We start from the raw sequence: 19,957 nt of genomic DNA on the forward strand, positions 1-19,957 counted from the left end.
AATAAGTAACTCCCAGTATTTTACTTGAAAAATCACTCTTTAATCCTGAAAATATTATTATAATTAAATTAATATTTAATAGTCATTTGCATGGAGCATAAGAAAAACTATCTCTTTCTTATCAAAGACAAAATATGTACAGAACTCCTTCACAAAAAAAAAAAAAGAGGAAGATATAACTAAGATGCAACTTAAGTAGACATAATCGATTTCCCAAGCTGACACTGCATTGTAAATTATTTACAACATATAAATAGGTGCAACACTATGCCAAGTCCATTGAAAAAAAACCAAAATGGCATCACACAAGAAAAATGGCACAGCATAGCTTTCTATTAACCACACTACAACTGAATGAATGAAATGCAAGAGGAGATGTGCCAAGTTACTTGATAGTTGCTAGTCAGCTTAATCAGATACTCTCAGTTTCCTGCAGGACGGATAACAAACACTGTTCTGCTGCTTACTGCACACCATGTCTACTAAAATATTTTCTGAGGCAGAATGATCCCCAAAACCTCTGTGCATCTAATAATGCAAGGGGTCAGAACCACACAATCTGACATAACGGAAGAGAATGAGGCTTAAATAAAAATAATACGTTGCAAGACATTGTACACTGATAACTGAGATAAAGAAAATTATAAGGTTATGACAACAGATATCTGAGTCCCTGAGTATCCTTCATTGTAATCCTATCATGCCAAACCTGAGTTTGTGCTCCTGACTGCCCTCTGCCCTTATTTTTAAAAAACAACTCAGAAGTTCAGAAGAGTATCAAAAATACTTTCAACAAATAATTTTAAAAAATCTTGTCTGACAACAGAAAGCTATTAGATATTCAACACTGAATAAAAATTTAAATTCTGTTCTTAGTTATAACATGCATTTCCCTGTGAAGAAAGGTTAAAAAAACATGAGCAAGACTATTGTTATAAAGAACTAGGATTTAACAGAAATACTGCAACGCTGAAATGTTATTGAAAGTACTTTTAATCCTTATTGTGTTCAGGAAGATATATGTAAGAGGTGCTATTCACTTCCACAGCAATCTGACAGAAAAGCTTATCTTGTACCTTCTTAACATTGGTAACGTGATACCAGTTTTCAGCCTAACTGTATTAATACATTAGCACTGTTTTGCATTTTATTAATAATCATCCCAGTTGCTTCATCCAGATGAAGTTTTCATTCATTACATATGCATATTTTTAGAGGAAACTGGAAAGATTTTCTCCTTAGTTTTTATTTAATGAGAATACACAGAAAAAAACAGCAGGGAGGCAGAGGAACATGAGAAGCAAGAGACTTTTAAAGCCAAACCACCTGCCTTCCAGGTTTACCCTTCACCAAAATTCTTTATCCCCCACCCAAGTTACACTGAAAATGAAGAAAAACTAGCTGCTTTTGTCTCAAGGAGCCATCCTCCCTCCAAAAAGCTGAAAAAATAAAATACAGAAAAATATCCAAAATATCTGTTAGATTTCTCTCTTACTCCATATGGAAATTTAAAACCAATAATTAAGTCTTTTTTGAATATTTTCCTTGCAACCGCTAAGAGCTGAGACTTTGCTAAGCCACAGCTATCAGCCATGATGCTATTTCCTCATTTTCACTGCCTTCACTAATAAACTGTTTTTAAAAGAAGAAAATAAAACACAGACATTAGTATTCAGGCCTACTAATAAAAGCTAGGAAAAAAGCTTTACATTTTCCAACCTCAACATCACCTTTCAAAAACACTGGATTCTTAGAAATCAATCCTTTCAAACCATGAATCTTCCCTGAAAGTAGTAGGAATTTTAAATAATTGACCCTTTTCCAATTTCTAGCTCCTCTCACTCCATTTTTGCCATTGATTTTCTTAGTTTCAGAATAAAGTCAGCTTGCAATATGCATTTAGCTGCACTCAAAGCACTACTTCATTCCTAATTCCTAAAGGAAAATTGCCCCACATTTTTTGTTATTGCCTTGATTTTCTAATCCTTTATAGTCTCACGTTTCCCTTAAATTACCGTCCACTGGAAAAAAAATCTGTAAAATTAATAATGAGTTTTAGAAAAGGTTTTCTTACTGACAAACTTTCAAAATATTTTTAGTAAAGACATGTATGGGTGGTACCTAATTTTTACCTGTTCCTTTTCATAAGATGATCTTGATAATACTGGGAAGAAGCTAATAAAAATAGAGCACTGTGTCAAGTAATTTCATCTGGTCTTTTTTTTTTTTCAATAGCTAACGTCCAAGGTATTTAAAACCAGTGATTACTTTCTTTAACTTTGCAGAACTACACAAGCATAAATATTTAGTATTTACAATATTGAATACCTCAGAGAAATTTATAATCTATCTAGTAATCTAGACTATTTAGGTCCTATTTCTTTAATCATTCTCCTCTCCCAGAGATCACTTTGTGTTGTGACTGAGTGCTTCCAGCTCCTCTCTTCTCCCTCTCCCCTGGCCTCATGCTACCCACAGCCCCTCTTTGCTCTGCCCATGATCCAAGCAAAGGGGAAGTCCAAGGGCAGGTGTATTTTTTTTTTCCCAGGCAAGCTGGAGCCCGTCCTCTTGCAACAGAGAATACTCAACCTGAAGACACGGGAATACAGTTGCTTCCCTTGTCATCACAGGAACACACTGTACAGAAATGACAGTCTCATGACTCTGAGCACATCTCAACCAAGAAGCTCTGAGAAGATCCTCTCTCCACTAAGCACGGGGAACTTGAAACTACATTCCTAACCACTTCTTGCCATTTCCTTGTTCCTGTGCAAACTTAAATCCATCCAATCCCATTACGCCTTACTCTCTTTCACATTCTTTTTGATTTTTCATGCAGTCTCTGCCTTTCACCCCACCCTATGTTGCACTAGGGTGCTGCCTAGCTTCACCCCTGCACGGAGTACCCTATTCTGTTGCTGCTCAAAGGCAAGATGCCAATTCCACCAGAAACAAACAAACAAAAATCATGAAAATATAGTGTCTGAGGAAACTGTGACTCACTCTCTTTTTAATGCTGCCATCAGTAACAGGAGGACAGCCAATTTCACTGAGGGAAGATCAGTATAAAACTTCTTGTCGTATCATAAAAGTTGTTTATTTTATCAGTATTTATGTATAAACAGTAGAGTTTTCAGTAGCAGATTCATGGTTTAAGAAAAAGATATTCACAATTAACTTTCTACCTAGATGCTTCCAGATTCCAGAAGAAAAAAACCACACCTGAATCAAAATGCTTCCTGAACTAAAAACTGTTACAGATGAAAATGTCTGAAAACAGACATACTTGCCTTTCTGTAGTATCCTTTGGATACACTGCTCAGTGTTTCAGTTCGTCAGTAGCATTTAGTCTGAGCTCTTTCTTTTAAAGACTTTGGATGACAGGAGTACCTTACTTACTTTGTGTCTCTGACAAGAGGTGCGCTTCCCAGTTTAAAACAGTTTTTTTCCCCTCCGCAAGATGTTTGCCTCAAAGAAAAGCTTTCTGCCAGATCAAACCCTGTAAAATACAATACAATGATTTTCTTTGTTTAATGGAATTTGAAAAACAGAGGTAAAAACTGACTTTTAGCATGCTTGGTGACTTTGTGGAGTACAGACTGACAAGCTATTTTGAAAACCAATGCTTCAAGTCAGAGAAACTTCCAATATTAATTTTATCAACCGAGAAACTATCAGTGCAAAATTCACTCAAGTAGATGACTTGCAACCTGAGAAATGCTTTCGTTATTTCCTTTTATCATCTGAACTAATAAGAACAAAGGATGTTTAGGAAAAACAATGGAAATGCGTGTGACTGCAGAACCTGAATGAATACTTTCCAAAACCAAGACATTCTGATTTTAACCCCACCTTCCTAAAAACAACAGCAGCTTTTGGAGCATGGGGATGGCATTCTGTACTGTCCTTTCAGTTTTAAAGCCAGCATCAGTCAGACCATGATTACATTCACTACTACCCAGTTATTTTAGATATCCATATCAGCATAGTCATTTACCTGAAACACCAAGACTGTCTCTGTTGATTTGTTTGAGATGACGGGCAACTGTACTCATTAAAGGACACACAGCACCTTCAAGAGAATACAGTTTAGTATCTGTCATAAAATTCTATAAAACAAGAATGAACTGGAACAAACTATTATGACAGTGATAGCAATATTAACAGGAATAATTATTTTTGTTTCTTTCAGAAAATAAAAACCAGACATAAACCAAATTACAAAAATCTAAATAAGAGCAATGATATTTCAGATTTCATACTACACTAATACAAGCAGATACAAATTTTATCACATTTTAATTCAGCTTTCTCTGATTAAAGTTCACATGAACAATATAAACAGATGAAAAACACCAAATTCTTACCAAGCTCTTTCCATCTACAATACTCTACAAAGCAATAGCATCAATTTCAAGTTTTTTTGGTATTTCTGGGTATATTATCAGAAAATACCTTTTCCCCCATTAATGAATCAAGCATAAACGCTTGATTACCATGACAATTATCTATTGTTACTTCGGTGAACAGTAATTTCAAAATGTGAATTAACAAGGATATAATCATATAATAAATAATGTAAGCAATACTTGTATTTTGGGGAAAAAAAAAAAGGTTGAAAATTAAGAAGTTTTACAGGGGATTAAGTCTGATCCAGAGTATTTAGGTAAACAAGCAGAATGTTCTAGAATGTGGAATGGTAAATTCTAAGGTTAAATGTAACTGAACATTTAGATTAAACACTATATTATCAATATGCAGTATCTTACTTGCATAAAGTCCTTTTTTTAAAAAAAAATATATACACAGAGGAATACATACTTTTAAGAAGCAAATACAGATGAACGTCACTTGTATATGGGTCAGAAATATGGCTCATTCTTTAGGAAACTTTGCAAATAGTTCCACTGAATGCTAATAAAACTATCAAGTGGAAGCGACAAGCATGATTTGTCCCATACGTTTATCAAGCACAGACCTGCTTTTTGAGCTGATGCAACTAAAAAGATGGCCATATCTGAAGCTGCTGAACAGTGAAGGTCGAGGGGCTTTCTGAACTGTCAGTTCAATGAAAAAAGTAAGGAGGAATGACCTACCACTAATGTGGAAATCATCTATATTTAAAGATTTCCAAGAGCATCCAGACTGAAAGTTGGCATTCAAAATAGCTATACTTGTAATCTCAAAGCGTGTGGAATTTGTCATTCATTCTGTAGCAATGTAGAAAACATATTATTCTTCAGAAGTCTTAAATTCTATTAAATGTGTCACTGTATTTGATCTGGATTAAGAATGGCTAGTCAGAAATAACCAGTGAAACTAAATTACATAATTCTGATATAAAGACACCTCCTGACAACATGGTTAACAAAAGAACAGACCAGGTAGAAGATGGTTTTTTTCCATACGATTCATTAAGTTCTAATTGCAATCTACAATTACAAGTAACATCACTCAAAAATTAATGTATTTCTAAGGGTCTAAAAGAACGTGTTCTCTCTTTCCTTCAGACCTGTGCATAAATATGTGTATGTACATGCATTTACCTATACAGACAGATATAAAGCTTCATGACAAAGGAGATGAAACATATGCATTAAAACCACCGTAAATTCCCCTTCCCCAGAAAAGACAGAACTGTAAGGAATATTGATGTTGAAATCTCTGAAAATGAAACTAAATATTTTGCTGTTCCTGGTTTGCATGGAGTTTTATGTAGCGTGAAAAGCATTCACTGGAATTACATACTCACATAGAAATTTCAAAGCAATTTCAATACACCATTTGATACATATACACACACACTATGGGGACAGAAACAGGCTCACCTTAGATACCCTCTAATCTACAAACCTCAGCCTTCAATTGCTTATACAGATTGTCAAACCATAGACTTTTATCTATAGCCACTTTAAAACAATGAGTGTGGTTATGGTAGATTTACACAAGTATAGGTTTAAGAAGTATCTTTGTGTAAAGGAAGCCTGCTAGGGCTGAAGACACAAAAGCATGTCACCCATACATTGACAAACATTTTTCTTAAATCTGTGTTTTCTGACCAAGGTTTTTAAAATATGTTTATCTCTTTATCTATAAGATTACTACGGAGATTCCCTTTTTGGTTAAATTGCTTTGCAGTACTTACCATAAGAGAAGCCAGATATTACTCGTATCTGATTTTACCTCAAACTAGTGTAGCAATCTCTAGCGAACCTGAGACACGAGTGTGCTTTTGTTTTCAGCATTAACTTACATGAGGGTTGAGTGGCTAACAACTAGAGAGTTTTAACTTATTCCCCACAGCCACTGTCTTTCAAGTCCAAATAAAGACTCAAGCCTTAATTTCTGTGTTATCCAGATGATAGCAACAATTCCTCACATGCCACAGAATGGACCATGGACCTATTTTTATCTGTGGTGTAATAGTCACAGCACAGACAGGCCATTTAAGTGTTATTTATTTAATTGTATCCTATATCCCCAGAAGAACTGAAAGGGTTACTATGAATCTTATTCTATCTCATGCTGCCGATGCACTCCTTTAGCCCAATGTTATTCTCTTTACCAGAGAGCTAAGCCAAAACTTTAAAATATTAAAAGCAAAACCTCTCCATACCAAGACTGACAACTTTCATTGGTATAGATTGATGAATTTTTTTTCTATAGTTACAGTTTGTACAGTCAGAAAGTTAGCCTTTCCCAAGATTTTTAGTACTGCTGGCAGATCTTTAGATTTTCTTTGGCCTAAACCAGACAGTTTACCCATTCATCCTGTGGGTAGCTGAATTAGAAGTTCTACGAGAAGACACTCAGAGAAGAAAAAGAACAAGACAAACCCTTACCACTAGTCCAGGCATGGAAACCATGTACCTACCTGCCCTGTTAAAATACATAACCATAAAAGTAATCAAGCAGTAAAAAGAACAAGCTTACATTATACGCAAGATAGCTCTGCATGTGATAAAACTGGGTCTTTCTGGACTGAAGTCAATTACTCATATTAAAATGGTGATGTCAAAGCTCAAGTGAACACACCTATAAATTAATAAGATCATCTATCCATAGGACAAATTGCAGACCTTAATCTTTAGAAATCAGTGAGTTCTACATAGGAGCTAATTACTGTAAAATCAACCTAATAGTTTCAGAAATATATATTTACACAGATCAAGCAGATGTATCGCAGACCACTGATCTTTCTCTCCAATAAGATGCTAGTAAGAATATTTTTGTTTTCTAATAGCATTATACAAAGATATATATATAGATAGATAGATAGATATATAAAGGCATTGCGTTTAGATGTATCTGCTGCAACATGCAATGGCATGTTCTGAATTCCTGGAATGATCAGGGCACCTGTTGAAACACACTGCAGCTTCCATCTAGGCCCCATGCCCAGTTTTCCTTTCCGTGCAAATGAGGACAGAGGAGACTTTGGTGCATGCTTCAGTCTCTCTTACAGACATCTCTTGTGTGCACTTCCTGACTGGGAACTGTAGCTTCCAATAAGAACTCCTGGCTCCTCCAGATCCCCCAGTAACAGCTAGATTCAATTTACAAGTACCTATCTGCTACTTTCCAATTAAACTTCATGTTCAGGTGAAATTTTCAGCTGCCATCTAACACCACTGCCACGCACATTGCAAGGGCACCGAAGTTTCCATCAAGTAAGTATGACTGGTCAAAAGAACGTGGTCAAACAGCAAAGCCCCACCTAACACATACCCACATTTGATGTCAGACTCAAGCTTCAGGCAGAAACCTGTATTAGCTAGGATTTGTCTCACGCTCTTTCTGGATCAGGCTGCATAAATATGTAGACATAGGGAATCTCTTTGGAGTTTGTGGCATACCTGCAAGTGTCAGCAACACCATCCAATGAGGCCACCTCAAATGTATTTGCAATGAAGATAAACAGACTCAGCTGGCATGCTTTCAAATAAAGTATTCAGATTTCCTACACTCCTGTAGCATTATAACAGTACCAGAAAGTAAGATGTGACTGTTTTGTTTTCCTTTTTTACTCTGCAAGCCACATCATAATACACTACAATGTACTTGTCTTAAGACAAGTGTGGAAAGAGGAATGAATGAGACTGAATCTACGACTTTTCTGATATAGGAAAGAAGTCAACTCCAAGTCTGGCAACTATTTAGATGGTTATGGAAATAACAGCTTTGGCAGGCAGGATTAAGAAATCCATACCAATGGAGTTCAAGTATTAGGATGCTCACCCTAGACCCCGGAGAACTGGATTCTCCCATAACGAAGAGTAAGTGGTAAAAAAGATTACTTCATATTATTCAAGACAGCCAGCATGGCTTCACCAAGGGCAAGTCTGGCCTGACCAGCCTAGCGGACTTCTACAATGGAGTGGGCAAGGGAAGAGCTACAGATGTCATCTATATGGACTTCTGTTGGGCCTTTGACACCATCCCCGACAACATCTTTCTCTCTAAATTGGAGAGACATGGATTTGATGGGTCGACTGTTTGGTAGACAAGGAATTGGTTGGATGGTCACATCCAAAGGCACTGTCCTTTGGTCAATGACTCAATATCCAGATGGAGGTAAGTGATGAGTGGTGTCCATCAGGGGTCTGTATCGGGACCAGGTTAACATCTTCATCAATGACACAGCGGGATCAAGTGCACCCTCAGCAAGTTTGCAGGTGACACCAAGCTGAGTGGTGCAGTTGACACACTGGAGGGATGGGATGCCACCCAGAGTGGCCTCGACAAGCTTGAAGTGGGCCCAAGTGAACCTCATGAGGTTCAAGAAGATCAAATGCAAGGTCCTGCACATGGATCAAGGCAACACCAGACTGAGGGATGAAGGGAATTGAAAGCAGCTCTGAGGAGAAGGAACTTGGGGGTATTGGTGGATGAAAAGCTGGGCACGAGCTGTCAATGTGTACTCGCAGCCCAGAAAGCCAACCATATCCTGGGCTAAATCAAAAGAAGCAGGCCAGCAGGTTGAGAGACATGGTTCTTCCTCCTCTACTCTGCTCTCATGAGCCCCCCCTGGAGTGCTGCATCCAGGTCTGGAGTCCTCACTACAAGACAGACATGAACCTGTTGAAGTGGGTCCAGAGGAGGGCCACCAAAATGATCAGAAGGATGGAACACTTCTATGAAGAAAGGCTAAGAGAGTTGGGATTGTTCAGCCTGGAGAAGAGAAGGCTCCAGAGACACCTTATTATAGCCTTTCAGTGCTTAAAGGGGGCTTATAAGAAAGATGGGGACAAATGTTTTAGTAGGGCCTATAGCCATAGGATGAGGGGTAACGGTTTTAAACTAAAAGAGAACAAATTTAGACTACATATAAGGAAGAAATTTTGTTACAGTATGGGTGGCGAAACACTTGGAACAGGTTGCCCAGGGAGATGGTAGGTGCTCCATCCCTGGAAATATCCAAGGTCAGGGTGGACAGGGCTCTGAGCAACCTGATTTAGCTGAAGGTATCCCTGCTCATTGCAGGAGGGTTAGACTAGATGTTCTTTAAAGGTCCCTTCCAACACAAACTATTCTACGATATTACAGGTGAATATCTTGGTTGTAGGCGTTGATGCTTTTTTCTTTCTGTACCATTCCATAAAAAACAATGGGCTTCACACTGGGAGAATGTATGTAGCTGAGAAAATCCTCCTTTGTGGCCTGGGATCTCTCTTACCAGATGAAGTGGCTTTCCACACCGTGCAGGTTTTCATGAACCACATTCTTATGGATAACTAAAGCTCCTTATTCACTGCTCAAGATGACTTAGTATTTAACTACAAGTTAAGGAATCCAAGGGTGGAGAGGTCACTTAAACACCACAATGGCTACAATAGTTTATGGGTCCAACCTTAAATATTCACAATATTAAGAATATGAATACACTGTATATGTGAGTTACTGTGGAGCCATTATCTTGACTTTGAGAAGTGTCTAGCTGTACTTAAAACATGAAAACCAAAAAGGTAAACTGATTTGCATATTTGAAACCACTCACTGTATTTGGGTATAAAATGCCTATCTAAAATTATGATCTCAAGCCAATACTTTCAAAACACATTCCATGTCAAAAGGCAATGGAAATTCACCATGCCTGACAGTCCCAGGACTGTGTTTACACTACATTTTTCATGGGTTAGCAAGTGACTTTGAAAAACACTAATTGTAAAAGAAAGTTGAAAAAGCAGCAATGATGTGGGAATGAGAAAAGTATTAATATTCTTAAAATGAAGCATTCAGGAATGATCACATTCGAACTTCACGTGTCACTACAGAAAGAGCTCATGTCCATGCTGCGAAACCAAATGTTCCCAGCAATAATTATATTAATAATAATAATAAAAAAGTAAGTTGACAACATGAAGAAAATATTCTTGACATCAGATCAAAAACATGATTGTGGAGAACTCCTGAACCCTCTCCCTCAGATTTGCTATATTCTGTCATTAGAAATAAATGCTCCCTTCTGATGAACAATTAAGGATATCAAAATTTCTGGACAAGAGAGAACTGAAAGAAATCTTTGATGTGAATCAAACTGTTACTGGCACATGTTCAGAGCCTAAGGAGGACTGCTCTAAGATGATCTGGCATACTGTGTCACTGACATTTTTTCCCCAATACTGTTATTTATTTATTACAATATTGACCCAATGAATAAGCCCCAAAGTATACTCAGAATGCCAGCTCAGAAAGCTCTCCCCTACATATGCACAGAAGTTAATCCTTTCTCTTGCACAAGAGATTTCCTTCCCCTTAACACACTTCTTCCCCCACATCCGCCCCCTTCAGATTAACTTTAATTTATACTTTTCCCTGTGTTTGAAGGCCATTCCTTTAGACTCAAGTGGATCAGGTGAGAAATTTCAGGATGTAAATGCAATAATCCAAGATTCTATCTAAATGGGCTTTGCTGGAAAAGCTTTCATATTAGCAGAGTGAGAAATAAATGCTAACCATATGTTGTTGAAGGAAGAAAACCAAAAGGATTGCTTAGGCAGATCCTGAAGGACAGATGCTGATCCAAACAGAACCAGTACATGGGAAATACGGGAGAGAACAAAGACCCAAAAAAGTCAGTTAATGAAAGAAAGAAAGAAGGAAAAAAAAAAATAGAGGTTAGATATTTCTCTCTTCTTGAAGTGAGTAATTTCCAATTTGTAACAGATTAATCTGTATACAAATTACCAAACTAGAATGAGACAGTTTTGCAAAACGGAGTACTCAGTTCAGCTGAACAGGGTAGATTAACAAGAGGCTCACAGACACACCTGTACCCCTTACTGCTGCACCGTCACAGGGTCCATTCTGTCTCAGCTCCCACTTTCTGGTCTGTCACTCGTATGTCTTTTTTGGACAGTAACCACCCCTTTGGTCTCTAGAAGAGTCTCTTTCCTGTTATCAACCTGAGCCTTCACTCTGAGCCTATTCCCTGCTGTCGGCAGAGCTGCTCAAGCTGGCAGCTATCTACTTGTTATTCCTCACCATCTGCCTGTATCACCTCAAACAGCAGAAGCCTCTCTCGATTGCACACCATCAGTTATTCTCAGGAGAGGCTCAATCTCTCCTCTTCTTCCCAGCAGTTCAATTTGACCCATATTTGATCCATTTGTGGCAATCAGGTTAAGGAAAACTGCAACTTCCCTGCTGGCTGTCTAGCCCCAAACTTCTAACAGAATATACAGTTCAGATACACTGAACTGCTAACAAATGGTGTACCTGTCACATCTATGACTGGTCCACCTTTTACTAAGACACCATTTATTTGGGGGGGGGGGGGGGGGGGGGGGGGGGGCAGGGGAGCAAGAAAGAAAAAAGTAAAGAGACAATGCTTCCTGGCATTTTGTTTTAAAATTTTTCAAGTTTCCATTTATTAGTTTTTATTATTAGGCAACTTCTGCACTCACACCCTTCTAGCACTTTTAAAACTTCCCTTCTACAATCCACCAGCTCGCAAAGACAGAGGAGGCTACCTTTTTTGCTTCATTCAGACAGCTGAAGAGAATGACGTAGGCTCACTCTCTCACGGGGGTTAAGAGTAATTCATCAGCAGGGCACTTAGCCTTGCTGCCTTAAAAATGTAAGGCAAAAAAGTCTTAGACTTAAATCCAGCCTCTTCGCAACACATTATTCTTACCTTAGAGTTCACACATTATACTAACTATTTGTTAAATATTGTACCTAGGAGTAGTAAAATGGTCATTATTCTAGTCATTGAGTTTTTTAATTTCTTGGGCCTGAGTCTCAAATGTGTTACAGAGATTCAAAATGGTTGTATATGTATAGCTTCTATTATCTTTCATCAGGTTTCTGGAAAAACAACATTACCAAAAATAAATTTAATTTTCTAAAAAATAAAATAAAAGAGAACTCTTTTAAAATCCATTTAAATAGCAACAAGCACGTTCTCCTTGCTAATAAAAAGATTCTGTAGGAAAATTTTAGAAAGTTGAGGTACGTGCTGAGGCTGAACAATTCTAGAAAACTGATCAATTCCTTATTCTACAAGCATATGTGATGTGCCATTAAGACAGAATTTACCACATTCTGGAATGTCAATGGAGAGTTTAAGTGAGAGAGCTAGAAAACATGTGGACAGTAAGAGAAAGAAGAAAACAGAAGGATGAACAAATATGCAGAAGATGGGCAACAGCTTTTAAGTTAAACGATATCACTTTATACCTTTCCTCTGTCTTAGGCACAAGGTTTTGTCTAACTCTGCATCTCTGAAATGAACGCCCTGGTCTGGGGATTAAGTTTAGATGAGGTTAACGTGAGCATTAGGTTGTTTAGGTCAATGTGATCACTGATCTGCTCTAATAAAGCCACGTGATTTTGTTCACTGAAGTTTTGCAAGCTCTGATTTAGAATCTTGTTTTGTATGGCAAATTGAAAAGTACAAAACAAAACAAAACTCCTAGGAACTACAAGGGCTTCCAAACATAAACCTTCTAAGCACAGGAAAAAGAAAGGCTGCTTTGAAACTGCTTCAAACTTAAGACTTTTTGGAAAAAAAGATATTTTTAACAATCTTGTATAATTTTACCTGCTCATACTGCTTATTTTCCATGTACTGTCATTATTTGTTCAGATTTGTTCAGTACTGAGATTTATGCCTTTGGTCTGTGATAGGCAAGAAAAATGGAAGTACCTGTCTGGTCACTGACAGCCACAGAAGTAGAAACAGGAAGGAGGAGGCAGAGTGCCATACAAAGCCAAGCTATGCAGGATCCAACGTACTTCATCTCCCCCTGGACACATGTGAACAATCAGTTACAAATCTGAAACAGAAAATAATCATATTCAGAACAATCTCTTCTTATTCTTTTCCCCTCACCCCATCAGAAAACGACAAACAAGAATTTCTGATCTGGCAGGAAAAGAGGAAGTTGCTAGTCACACACACAGCGTATCATTTATCTGTTGTAAGGAGCTACAGAAAGACACTTGTGTAAATTTAGAAGTAAATGACCCAATATACTCCTTTACATCTTTATGAAACTCAGAAATATTAACTCACAGACATTAGTTGTAAAAGCACTAAATTTTCATCTCTCGAGTAATGACTAAGTTTCTTTCTCTCCCAGGTTTTCAATTTTAAATATATTAGCTGAACCGGTGTCACAACACTGCCAGTGACTGCCAAAGTTGTCTTCAAATTGAAGAAGGACAACATGCAATCCTTTAAGTGCAAAAGAATCCAAAATACGTTATTTCTCTGCCTTGCGAAACACACGAGTGCCTAGAGCAGCCTGTATTAGTTTACAGCTTAATTTTCAGAAAAGATTGAAGTCTGGCTTCAACAACGTGTCTTCTGTCCTCTAAAGACAGTATCCGCTTTTCTTCTAAGCTGACTGCAATGTACAGATACGCTTGAATTTAATGAAACACAGAAAAGACAAATATTTTTTTCTAATCATATTTTCTGTAAGACAAACAAATCACACACCTAAACGACAATGCTTGTAATTATTTTTACACGGCGCCCGATTCATTATCACAGCTATTCTGTCAGTCACATGTACTGACAGCAACTACACCATCATTAACTTTTCCAGCCTCCCCAACAGCAGCAAAGTGAATACACGTTCAAATAACATTATCATTTAATTTCCTGCACCTGCCTGACGAGCAGGCATCAGTAATTCACTAGAGCTGCCACTCCAGAGGTCTCATTTTCTGAAGGGCTCTTGCCAATTCAGTCACCGCCACCGCCACCCCCTCGCCGCTGCCGCACCTCCGGGCGTGGGTCACCTCCCGCCGGCTGCTGCGGGAGGCTGCGCCCTCGCACCGCCCCGAGCCCCCGCAGCTGGACGGGCAGCGTGGCTGCTCCCGGACCGAGCGGCGTTTGCCGGAGGCACGGTGTAACGGCGGGCGGGCGGCAAGGGCGGCGCGGAGCAGCGAGGCGCCGGCCCGGGCACCCCCGCCCCCCCCCCCCCCGTCCCCGTCCCTCCGGAACCTGCCTGCGGCGCCGGCAGCGGGCGGCCCCCGGCGAGTGGAGCGAGGGCCGCTTCCTCCGCAGCCCCGGGGCGGAGCGGGGCCGGGAGCCCGCTCGGGCCAGCGGCGCCTGCGAGCGGTGCCGGGCGGCCGCCGGGAGCGAGGGGGCCCTCTGCCGCCGGGACGCCGCGAGGGGCCGGCCGGCCGCGGGGGCAGCGCCGCGGCACCTGCAGGGGCGGACAGGTGAGGGGGGCCGCGGGGCGCGGGCGCTGCCGGCCCGCGGCGGGGCGGGCTCCGGGACGGGTTCCGCAGCGCCGGCGCCAGCCTGCCGGGGACCGGCGCCCCCCGCTCCACACTCCCGGCATTTGCCCAGGAGCTGCCGAAGCGCGCGGGTCCCCTCGCCGCAGGGCATGTGCCGCGCATCCCACCCGTGCCGCCGCTCCCGCGCGGGGTTCCACCGGCTGGACGTAGCCCGCGCGGTACGCGTGCTAATTAGAACGACACGCGCTACTAGGTAGATTTTCATGTGTAAATATATGCATACAATTCATAAGCATGACCAACATTGTGGCAATTTGCAACAGTCTAATCAGTTTTGTAAATTACTGCAGATTTTGTAGGGCTGTCTTCATTATCATGTACCTATAGTCATTCGCAAACATATACAATATTTACACAACCAACAGCAGATGCCTATAGTGTAGACTGATTACAGTACATTAAAGTCTTACTGTGTATGTTTATATAGGACATAGTTAATATGGGAACATCAGTGATAAACTTAAATGGCAATTTTTGGAAAAAAAACCCCACACCCCAACAACAAACCACCCCACAAACCTCACCCCTCAATAAACAAACAAAAAAACCCGAACAGCACAAAACCCACCACCAACCCCCCCAAAAAATACGATAAAACAAACCAGTAATATTGTGTGGGGGGGTGCATTTGAGGCGTTTAGACAATTGAGTACAAATTATGAGTTGCTTACCTTTAATTTTTATTTTAGTACGTCCCCCAGAAGCACTAAAAATGCCCGTGCAGAGCTGCTGTATTGCCGAGGAGTTGCAAGAGTGAGCCTCCAAAGAGTGGTAGAGGGGGATGCAGCTCTGTCCTTATTAGTCTCACACAGTGTGACCCTCCCACTCAGTGAGCACAGAATACTCTGCAGGAAAGGACAAACAGCCACCCAGACACAGATTTTACATAATCATACTTGTATATCCCAAGTCCAGTAACAATCTAAGAAATGGGTTTTTTTCTCCTTCCACCCCACCCCCTCAAAATAATCTGTTCCATAAATTAAACTGCCAGAGTATGAATGCATGGATGAAAGAATATCTCGTTTCTAGTTGTCAAGAACCAATTATGTACATTAGCACATGGGCAGAAACTAGCTTTTATCACTTAAGTGTAAGCACACATCATTAATTTTATATACTCTATCATAAATTTAAAAATCAGCCACCCAAGTAACGAAGAGAGTGCACCTAATTATGGCACCGATGCTGCAAAGCACAGCAGATTACTGACATTTGTTTTGCCTTTTCAAATTTACCATTTACAAACCTGAAGGTTCTTGTAGTATCATCTGTCTGTGATGAAATGGTGAGATTCTCTCTTTTGAATGTGTGAAACCGCACTTCTCTCAGGTTCTCCAAGTGTGCTTGTGGCAGTTTTCCATATTGCATTTTAAAGATGTAAACCAGATAGAAGGACGTAGAAAAGTAAAAAGACTAGAAATAGATACACAGAAGACAGAGAAAGTAGGGCTTTAATTAAACATTATCTCATTTATATATACCCAAAACATTTTATCTTTCTCTAGTAGGATCATCCTGATTGGGCGGGGGGGGGGGGGGGGGAGGAAAGCGGTGACTATTATATGAAAACCTATTAGCTTAACGTCAATTTAGACCAACTGGTCTTCAGGTCAGAAAATGTGTAGAGTTAGGTTTTTGCACCAACCACCCTCACCCCTCACCAATTTTGAAAAGCGTTTCCTCATTTCAACCAAGATAACTAGCCAGGATAACTAACAAATCACATGGAAAGACACGATTATCTTTCTGGTTTAAATTTCAAAACAGTTGTTGTTCTTCCCAACTTAGAATCACAAGAGAAAGATGAAATTGCAGCTTACGTACACGTCTGCTAGGGTGTTTTATTCCACAACTTCACCACAGGCTTGTGGTGTAACTTCAGGCAAGTCACACTTCTCACTTGCTCATTCGTAAATTACAGAAAGTAAAGCTGCCTTCCCTCATAGGGTGAGGTGCAAGAGCCCAGTCCCACAGCTGACAGATTATCAGAGCACTCCCTTCCCCTTCAGACAGTTCATTTGATAAAAGCTTCAGTGTTGAGCCCTAATTCAGTGTTTCAGGCAGAGTTGTGAGATCCTCAGTTGAAAGACCCTTTATAAAAGCTCTCCTCCTAGTGAAAGGCATTATCAGTTTTGATTTGAACAGAACTGCATTTCTTACTGCTCTTTCAAGCAACAAAATTCTTAAAATCTATTTGGTTTACTTCATTTTACATGCTCTAAATATCTGGATTCAGCTGTTTACAAGAATATACAGTCTTAGTAATTTCAATGAATACAAGTTCTGAATTAGCTAAACATTTTAATTGCCTAACACTCTGCACATAGAGTCAATTAATTCTTTGAACAAGTATTTCTGTCCCTTGGAGTTTCAGTATTGCTCAAAAGTCCATATCCAAACTGGGTCTTCATTTCCTATAAGGCAATAATGAAACATAACTCCCCAAACCAAAGGTGTTGTTCCACTTACTGAGATTTCAACAGTCCAAACAGAAAATTAAAAACACCTTATTTAGACTACATCAACTTCAAAACACTCCACATCCATATGCAAACAGTAAGAATTAGAAACTACTACAACCTTCCCTGGCTAACATATATGCTTCCCATACTCTGGCCCAGATCTTCAACTAGACTGGATTATGCCAGTCACATAAATTAAAGGGATTACACAGATTTCTTCTAGTTGAGGACCTCAACATTAGGGACTGCCACCATACGTATTTATAGACAATACTGTTTACATTAATGAATACAGTCTTGAACGTCTAGTGACATGAAAATTGGGAACAAGGAAAACCTTACTGTTTACAAACCAAAAAACCAAATGGCAAAACATCTATTATCATAAACATCTTAGGAATCCCAGTCACCTGTGCTCTTGTTCACCTTACAGTTACTGGTACACTCCAGAGAAAACATTGTCTATACACCATCTTGTCTCCTTTGTACCAGCAAAACACTGGAAAAAATGGTGATACGAGCTGAAGCAACCACAGCAAATAAGACAATATCCTGTGTTATCTTCGCAGTTAAACAGTTTTTCAGCTATCTCAGAGTTTAGCTAAAGCACTTACTTGCACACAGAAGACAGGATTAGACCTGGATCCAGGCAAGAGCCAAGGCAAATACACCAAGACGACGACAGAAATTTAAGTTTGAAATCATACTTAGCACAGATGTGCAGAGCATGTTCCATCTCCCACACCAGAGGTGAACTGCTCTCCTGAACAACTTCTGTAACAACTGCAGCTCTAGGCAAGACACAGGGGAAAAGGTGAGAGAACTGGGGGGCAAAGGGACAGATTTACCTTTTGTAGAAAATTTTTCTTTATTGACAACACTCACTTTCAACTTTTGTTTCTTTTTTGGCACGACTACACCTCCAAACCAGCCAAGTAGCATAATTCACTCTTGTCTGTGTGTTGCCAACAGATTTGTCTCCATCTCGTTAGACCCACATTTTTAACTTGTGTTGCTTATGACAACACATATACAGGAATGAAGCTGCAAGCTTTGACAAAACTCTTTAAAAGCAGCAGTATTCTACTTGAAAACAATTTTTTTAAAAAGAGATTAATTTGAAACCCTTACCATGCCATTTCACACTGAATGTAAAGCTTAATATTTCTACTCCATTGTATAAACCCTTACGTGGGATTGTTCCTTGCCAGATGATCCCTTCTGCCCTCTGCAAGATTTGCCGGGCATGACAACTGCATTTCACTGAAGCAATTAAAATGTAAATGCTTTTAAATACATTAGACTGAACTATAATGAACTTAGACAAAACAGGTGGAAACCTAGCCTTGGGGAAGTTAATGGAATTTTGACACAGATGTAAATGGGGCAAAAATGTCACTCAAATGGAGGGAACTTTGGCAAAAATTACATCAAAAAAGAATTACTTGTATGCATGTGCACACATGCTAAGCACTCCTAAGCAGCAAAAAAGCTGGATGTCACTTCATTTCTTCTATAGGAGAAGAAAAGAGGAAAAAACATGAACTGCTACATCTTTTTCTGAATACTTAGGAAGCACTCAGATTTTCAGTAAAGGGGTCAAAATAACTGGCAAAAAGATGCGGAGATAATACTTACCACTATACTTTTGCGATATTAGTTGTCTTAGCGTAGACATTTTCTCCACTATTTGACATTTTATAGCATCTTAAAATAACCAAATAGTAACAAATGTAATACTACAGCAACCAAAAACATAGGTCCGTATTTTATCTCCAATTCCAATGCCACTGATAATCCCAAACTCCAAAATTTATTGTAGAGTGGTATCATTCTTAACGTTTAGTGCTACCTGGTCTATTTTTTAAGTGCTAATATTTTCTGTATTGTTAATAATGGCATTTTAATCTAAAATATATACATGTCAAAGTAAATAAATCAATGTCTTGAAATATAGCTTGTATTTACCAGTTGCAGTCATGTCAACAGCTATATCATATGATTTTTAAAGTATTAATTACCATTCAAGGAAAATACATTTCTGTACATACACTACTTTTTAAGGTGTTAGTAGAAAAATTCAGTAAAGTTACTAAAAAAATAAATACTACTGCATCTTTAGAATTCAGTAAAACATCAGTCCAGTCCAGGCTTAGAGAAAAAAATAGTAACATTAAGTATCAAAATACATATGTCCTTAATCTATTAAAAGGCATACATTGCTTTGTTTTCCTATGGATATATAAATGCATGCATACAACCATACTGCCACATTACAAACAGCTTGCCACATTTTCTATTGTTTCATGAACCACAAAAATACACAACGAAGAAAAAATTCGGAACACTTACCACTGTTTTTCTTTGTCTTCTTTCTTTCATATGGAATTCATCCTACCTGTAACACAGGAAATATGTGCCTTTTGATGGCTTTCATTTGTACAAGAAAAAAGTACATGGTCAAACAGCTGATTAGGGATGAGAAAAGCTGAAAGGCGATTTTACAAACCAAGTCAAAGCACATCATCTGGCTTGTTTTAGTCTAAGTACCCATATGTCTTTAAAAGTCATTACACGCAATGAAAAAATGAAAGCCAGTTTTTAGGCAGCTGTGCTCGAAATTACAGTGTTTGCCCAATACTTTCGTATGAGTATGCTAAAAGTCTACATGCACTCTGAGAACATCTACAAAGCAGTGAAATATTTTAATTTATATAATGGAAATACTAGAAAAA

General features: G+C 39.1%; 1 protein-coding gene across 3 annotated transcripts in view; it reads right to left on the reverse strand.

The window, feature by feature from the left end:
• COL19A1 (collagen type XIX alpha 1 chain) overlaps positions 1-15,610 on the reverse strand; it is a 204,881-nt gene extending 189,271 nt beyond the window's left edge. The window contains exons 1-4 of one of the 3 annotated variants that reach the window (XM_040598686.1): positions 15,429-15,609; positions 13,151-13,280; positions 3,998-4,072; positions 3,400-3,499 (exon numbers count right to left, since the gene is read on the reverse strand). In XM_040598686.1, coding sequence (XP_040454620.1) covers positions 3,400-3,499; positions 3,998-4,072; positions 13,151-13,244 — 269 coding nt within the window. In that variant the 5' untranslated portion in view covers positions 13,245-13,280; positions 15,429-15,609. Of the gene's footprint in view, positions 1-3,399; positions 3,500-3,997; positions 4,073-13,150; positions 13,281-15,428 lie in introns of all 3 variants that reach the window. The other 2 variants (XM_040598687.1, XM_040598688.1) reach the window with 2 other exon arrangements.
• Positions 15,611-19,957: the final 4,347 nt, after the last annotated feature.

Source organism: Falco naumanni, chromosome 6 (genome assembly GCF_017639655.2).
Source record: "Falco naumanni isolate bFalNau1 chromosome 6, bFalNau1.pat, whole genome shotgun sequence".
Classification (NCBI taxonomy): Eukaryota; Metazoa; Chordata; class Aves; order Falconiformes; family Falconidae; genus Falco; species Falco naumanni.